The sequence below is a fragment of the Peromyscus leucopus genome, chromosome 19 (genome assembly GCF_004664715.2).
Source record: "Peromyscus leucopus breed LL Stock chromosome 19, UCI_PerLeu_2.1, whole genome shotgun sequence".
NCBI lineage: Eukaryota > Metazoa > Chordata > Mammalia > Rodentia > Cricetidae > Peromyscus > Peromyscus leucopus.
The window spans coordinates 34038074-34045546 of NC_051079.1; the positions used below are offsets into that span (position 1 = coordinate 34038074).

Sequence of the window (7473 nt, forward strand, 5' to 3'; positions counted from 1 at the left end):
AAATCAAACCCAACCTTCCTCTTAAAGAACAAGTGCTCTTAACCTTTGAGCCATCTTTCCAGCCCATATCTGAAATCTTAAAAATCTTCCATGTTACCTTCCTTTAGAACATCTGGGACTTAATGAGTTTCTCTCTAGGAAGGAGTGTTTTATTTTAGAGGAAACTACTATATAACTTAAGGCTCAGAGAGAATAGGAACATATAATACAGAAATATTAAAAATCATGCCGGGCGATGGTGGCGCACGCCTTTAATCCCAGCACTCGGGAGGCAGAGCCAGGTGGATCTCTGTGAGTTCGAGGCCAGCCTGGACTACCAAGTGAGTCCCAGGAAAGGCGCAAAGCTACACAGAGAAACCCTGTCTCGAAAAAAAAAAAAAAAAAATCACAGATAATTTTACTTTTCATAATAGGTGAGAAATGTATAACATTCCATATCCTATGGACCATGCACAAAGTATTCTATGAGACACCAGAGATCTCTCTCCCTGCATGAACATAGAGCAAAGAACAGATGAAGCAGCAAGAAGACAAGAAGGAAAACCTCACAGGAAACTAATCCTCACAGCACCTAGATTTTAGACATCAAGCCTCTAGAGGAGTGGGGAAATTAATTCCTGTTAAGTCACCCATCTGTGGTACTTTGTTAAGGGAACTCTAGTGACAGGAACTTGAGACCTTTTGGTAGAGATTCCTAGTATCATCAGACTATCATGATAAAAATTATCTCTTCTCCAGAAAACATTCATGGTTTTAGGGTTAGTACAGATATTCATAAATCATCTGACAAATACTGAAGTTCAGTGTTAGGGTGCAGGTTTAGTATGTGTAAGTGTGTGCGTGTGGTGGCAGAGACATTAGGAGGAGTATGAAGGACAAACAACACATAAGCTTGTCCAAAACATCACAACATAGGACATCAATGATCCTAACTCTTTCACATGTATGTGCTGCATGTGTTGCATACATGAGGAGGTCAGAGGTTGACATCAGCTGTCTTCCTTAATTGCTCTCCACCTTATTTGTTCGTTTATCTATTTATTTATTTATTTTCATAAGTCTCTCACTGAACGGAGCTCACTGATTTGGCGAGGCTGGCTGGCCAGCAAGCCCCAGGGATCTGCCTCCAACTCTCCAGCACTGGGACTGCAGGTGCATGCTGGAGCACCCAGCCACAAACTCAGGTCTTCAAAGGTATGCAGCAAGCACTTCACCAATGGAGCCATCTTCCAAGCCCCTATTTTAACTAAGAAAAACAAACCAAAAAAACAAAAACAAAACCCTTAATGTTCTCGAGAAATTCTACCGCATCACTGCTGTGACTCTCAGCTATGAGGTATATATTTTAGAGTTTTTCAATCTCAATATATTGACATTACCAAACAGATATTTTTTCACTGGGGGACTGTCTTCCAGTCTCTACTAGGTGTTAATAGCACCTTTTAGTAGTAATAGTAGTTAGTAGTTAGTAGCACATCCTGCCCACTGTGACAACCAAAGATGTATCCAGGAATTACTAAATGTCATACAGTGAAATAGATCCACAGGACATTCTGATCCAACCACCTGTAAAGGGAAATACAACATTTGGGAATCACCGAAGCATAATCACGATAGTGTATGGCAATAAGAGCATTAGGAAGTTGGTAAGAAAGGTACATCAGCATGTATAACATGGCTATATAGACATAGGTGGGGAAATCATGTTGAATTACAATGTGGCAGAAAGTTTTCAGGGACAAGACATTTAACATGATTAAACCACTGGTATCAGACCATCTTTTATTTTTGGTATTTTGTTTGTTTGTGTTGCTTTGTTTTTTTAGAAAAGTTCCCATTGTGTAGCTGGTACTGCCTCTAACTCCTGACATTCCCACCCCTGCCTCTGAATGCTGGGATTACAGGGATGAACCACAACCAATGGTCATGCGTTTTTAAAATACATACTTAAAGCATTTTACATAACCGATTTTAAATTTTTATTTTATACCTCATCTTAAAATATGTTATTTTGGGGGTTATATAGATACAGAGAGAATGAGGAGAAAAACAAAGGATGTGCAAGAAAATCTTCCACTACATGGGATTTCCTTAACTTCATACTAGAAAGAACACCATATTCCCTTAGAAAAGGAAGATGGAGCCAGTCCTTGGCTCACGGTAGCTTTCCTTCACATCTCGACTGAACCACAAATATTTAGTAAGTGCCTACTATCGCGAAGGCACCGTCTTGGGCACACAATAGGCACAGTCCTTGGAGCTAGTAATACAATAGACTAAAGCTTCCAAAAATGCCTACCCTTCATTTCCATGGAGGCGGAAAGATAATGTTAAAACAGGAATAAAATATGGAACATAGCCTGTGGTATTAAGTGCTATAGAGAAAGACTGAAGCAGGAAAAAAGGGTCTGATCATCTGAACGGAAGATTCCCATGCAGAAAAAGGGGTCTGGTCATCTGAACGGAAGATTCCCATGCCACCCTGCAGAGATGGGGTCCTTAAGACCCCCATCTTGGCAAACACCTATCAAGTCCCTTCTTGCACCGATGCAATCAACAGACCCAATCTCTTGGTGCTCAGACTCTCTCCAAGCCAACTTGCTTGGAGCCCTGGGTCACTGCCGACTTAATATCCAGAGCTCCCATCACTGGCTCCCATTTTTGAAGAAAGGGAGTCCCTTAGCGACGGCCGGGGCGTCCACTGAGGCCCGACCCCAGAACCCAATGCACGGCCCTGGCTCTTCAGTGCCATCAAACGCCAGGCTCGCCCGAGAGCAAGGCCCGAGCCTCCGCCGTTACCTGTTGCGGCGTCGGCGCCGCTCCCACGCCGGTCCCCGCAGCCGTGCCTGCCCCCGCCACCGCCCCGGCAACTGCCGTGGCCGCCGCCGCCACCACCACGGTCGTCAGGGCCGCCATGTTCCCTCGCCGAGACTCCCGCACCTCCGCGCGAGATCCGCTCCAGTGGGCGCTCACCCACGCTCCGCCGACGGCTCCCAACTGCTGGACCACTCGGGCGGGGCACGAAGCCGGCCCCGCCCAGCCCGGGGGCGTGGCTTGAGTGGGCGTGGTTAGGTGGGGACGGGCAGCTCGAGGGCGGGGCTGTGCCGGGGCGTGGCTGCTGAGAACGCCGGTGGAAGCGCAGGGCAGGACAGAGTTAAAGGCGGAGCTCGGAAGGGGCGGGGCCGACGCCGGCTTGTGGGATGGAGATGAGGACTACTGGACTTGGCTTGGGCGCCAAGGTGGACTTGGGGTGGTGTGGCGCAGTTTTGTATTTATATGAGCTTTCCTTGTGCTGGTGGTCTGTTCTGTTCGCCCACGCCCGTAACTGCTGAGAAATGCATTGTCTTCCTTTAAATTGTATTCGTGTTATACGAACATATGTGTTTTTCATACGATAGAACTGTTTTCTATTTCTGTAAGTGCCGATGAAACTTAGTAAACGATAAAGCATGTGGTGGAATTCTAGGGATACATGTTATTCTACATTTTCAAAGAAAAATCATACCCCGCAGAAGCAGGTGTCAGAGCCAGGAACACCATGGCTGCTTCCTAGGACTTACTCGTAAGAGGAAAGATTCCTAAGACCCTGTGTGGGAAGTTGAGAAAAATCAGTCTTCCCCTCAGAAGCAACCAGTGGCAACGGAGCTAGCTTTTATACATACTTCTGTTCCTCATTTAAGTGAATGCATTCGCCATTCTAGATCCTGTTGTATGCCAGGAGCGGTTCTGGATCCGGGGAATTCTTGATTGAATTCCATATGCACGATTCTTCCTCTCATGACTTCTAGGAGGGAATATAAACAAGTAAACAAGCCCTGCATTTAAGAGCGAGTACCGTGACAGTCCTGTTGTGGGTGCTTTGCCTATTCATTTCTATTTCATCCCCACAAATAGCTAGGTTTAGCTGTGTAGTGCAAGTTTTGTCTCCATTTCATAGAGAAAGTTAAGGAAGACTAGTCTGCATAGGAAGAGACAAGGATACAAACTCAGGTCCCTGACTCCAGAGACTATAGGAAGAACCGTTAAACGGGCTGTCCATGAGATGTTAAACGGGCTGTCCATGAGATGCGTGTGCATCTCCAAAGGTGTGGATTTAGCCTTCATCTACATTACAAAGACGATTATAACATAGAAAAAAGATTATTTTGAGTAAGATTTGATGATATTTCTGGAAAGGACATAAACTGAAGTCTGATGACTGGGTCTAGAACCTTCTAAGTCGGCTGCTGCAGACAGGAAACAGCCTGGGGACAGAAGAAACAGTCTGATTTGGGGAGTTCATAGAAGGAGATGTATCTCAGCACTGAGAGCTGCAGGCTGGCAGTGTAGTGACAAGACAGAGAAATGACAGTTGGGTTTGTCAAAAAAGGAGGCTGGGGGCCATCGGAACAAAAGCAGAACCAGTGGGTGGTGGAGAACAAAGCCTGTCTGAGTGAGTCGAAGATTTGGGAGTACAGATGATCCCAGGGTTGATGTGGTAGCCGTGGGAGAGACTTCGCTGGGTTTTTCGGTAAGGACTAAGAGACTAGCATTTGTATACTGCTGCAAATGACCCAATAAAGAGCAGAAGTTTGGTGCTGCAGAAAAGAACAGCAACCAAAACCATGGGAAAGCAAAAGGGATGGAGCCCAGGGCACAGAGGTGGAGCCCAGGGCACAGGGATGGAGCCCAGGGCACAGGGGTGGAGCCCAGGGCATAGGGGTGGAGCCCAGGGCACAGGGGTGGGGCCCAGGGCACAGGGATGGAGCCCAGGACACAGGCAAGGCTGACTCACAGACCCATGCTTGACTAGTTTCATGTATGACCCAGGACCACCTGCCCAGGGGATAGTGCTGCCCACAGTGAAATGGGGCCTCCCACATTAATTAAAAGTCAAGAATCCCCCTCAGACACACACCTACAGACCAATCTGATCTAGACACTTCCTCTCTCGGATGACCTTAGGCTGTGTCAAGTTGACAGTCAAAGCTAACTAGGACACATCTTTGGTGTGGATTGAAATTTTGTGACCATACCACTTAATAGTTCCATCAAAAATTATGAACTTGAGTCTATCGCTTCCAAAGGAGTTTCAGACAGTAATCTGAGAGTTCTTGATTTTTACGGTTAGATAGAACAATAAGCCTGAATATCATCTACATGTTCTATTAGACATACAGAAAACTACTCAGAAACATCAGCTCCTAGGTAAAACAAAACAAAACCCCTTTCCACTAAAATACTCTTGTCTGAGAATTTTAAATCGACCCCACGTCCTTTATATAAATGCACAAGTTAAGAACTTGTACACTGAGAAAATGATATCCATGTTTGCTCGTGCAAGCCAGTAACCACTGTAGTTGACATACTGCGGCAAAAGGATAATAAATTCCAAGACAACTTGAGCTAATATAGCAAGACTTGTTTAAAGAAAAAGCAAAAACGGAAAGGCAAGGGTGTCAGGGGTCCAACAATGTTGGAAATTTTTAACTGTTACATATTAATATGAACAACTGGACTGGCTACCCTCTCAGAAGCTATTGCTTATCTCCCGCTCCTCTTCTTTCTCCTTCTCTTCCTCTTGCTGAAAGTTGTCTTAATTTCTTTGTCTCTTCCCTTTTTCTTCCCCTCTCCTTGTCTCTTGTATCTGCTGTTGCATCTCATACTTCTACAAGACTGACTTACAGGTTTCTGTTACATAAGTGAGAACATATGTCATTTGTCTTTCTGTGTTTGGCATGTTTCACTCAACATATTGTTCTCCAATTCTATCCATGTTGGTGCAAATAATAGGATTTCGTTCTTTTATCTGATGCAGTATTTTTCCATTCCATAAATATACCATGCTTTGTTGTTCCACCCATCCAATGAAGGGCATCTAGATTGGTTCTGGCTATTATGAATGCTGCTAAGGTACAAGTATCTTTTGGTATAAAGACTTGTTTTCTTTGGGTATAAATCTAGTAGTATCTACTATGTCAATGAGTGGTTGGTAGAGACAGCTCCTCACGCAGTGCCTATTTTAGTGGTTTTTTTTTTGTTTTTTTTTTTTGTTTTTTTTTGGTTTTTCTGAGACAGGGTTTCCTCTGTGTAGTTTTGGTGCCTGTCCTGGATCTCTCTCTGTAGACCAGGCTGGCCTTGAACTCACAGAGATCTGCTTGGCTCTGCCTCCTGAGTGCTGGGATTAAAGGCAAGTGCCACCACCACCCGGCTATTTTAGTCTCCATTAGGACAGAAGTAGAATGTTTAGAATCTTTACCTCCAAGGATCCTTTGCAGCTGGGGTTCTCAAAGTAGATTGTTTGTGGGATGGATAAACACACTTGTGCAAATTTTAATTTCAGAACAACTAACTAAGGTAAGAGGTGGTACCTGAAGCATCCATTCTGGGATAGCTAGTAGCATGCCCAGTGAGGCTCTGGGACCAACAGGTATTGTATCTCCTTCCTGATCCAGAGGTAACAGATAAGAAGGTGTGTTCTTCTGAGAGTTGTGGTGGCAGGTTCTCATTTTTGTTCCTCTTATTGAAAATAGATTTTCCTCCTCATATAGTGTATCCTGATTACGATTTCTCTTCCCTCCTCAGCTTTCAGTTCCTCCCAACCTCCCCTCTCATCCATATCCACTCTCAGTAGAAAACAAACAGACTTCGTAGGGACAGTAATAAAATAAAAAAATGTAAGTGGGGGCTGGAGAGATGGCTCAACAGTTAAGATCACTGGCTGCTCTTCCAGAGGTCCTGAGTTCAATTCCCAGCAACTACATGGTGGCTCACACCCATCTGTAATGAGATCTGATGTCCTCTTCTGGCATGCAGGCATGCATGCAGACAGAACACTATGCATAAGAAATAAGTAAATCTTTAAAAAAAAATAAGATAAAACGAGAACTAGTACGTTGGAATTGGACAAAACAAACAGACAGAAGGAAGATAGCCCAAGAGAAGGCAGAAGAATCAGAGACCCACTCATTTTCACACTCAATAAATTAGAAGCCATGATATATACACAAAGACCTGGTACAGACCCTGCAGGCCCTCCGTATGCTGCCTCAGTCTCTGTGAGTTCAAATGTGCTTTGTGCAGGTTGATTTAGAGGGTCTTGTTTTCTTGATGTCCTCTATCCCCTCTGGCTCTTGCATTCTTTCTGCCTCCTCTTCCACAGGGTTCCCTCCCTGAGCTCTGAAGAGAGGGATTTGATGGAGACATCCCTTTAGGAATGTGTGTTCCAAAGTCTCCCATTCTCTGCACAATGTCTGTCTGTGGGTCTTTGTATTTGTTTCCATCTCCTGCAGGAGGAAGCTCCTCTGATGACGGCTTTCCAAGGCACTGACCTATGAATGTAGCAGAATGTCATTTTATTGCTATGTTTGTTGTTGTTGTTTTTTCTTTAGAACAGTAGTCCTGGGTCCTTGAGCTGTCTTGGTTCTTGGTGACTCTGCACTGTAATGTATGGGTTCCATCTCAGACCCAACATTGGTTGGTTACTCCTATAAG

General features: G+C 44.7%; 1 protein-coding gene across 1 annotated transcript in view; it reads right to left on the reverse strand.

Moving 5' to 3' along the window:
- Ccdc112 (coiled-coil domain containing 112) overlaps window positions 1-3025 on the reverse strand; it is a 33140-nt gene extending 30115 nt beyond the window's left edge. The window contains exon 1 of the mRNA XM_028894125.2: window positions 2800-3025. Within this exon, the coding sequence (XP_028749958.1) occupies window positions 2800-2916 (117 nt within the window). The 5' untranslated portion in view covers window positions 2917-3025. The remainder of the gene's footprint in view (window positions 1-2799) is intronic.
- Between the last annotated feature and the right edge of the window lie 4448 nt (window positions 3026-7473).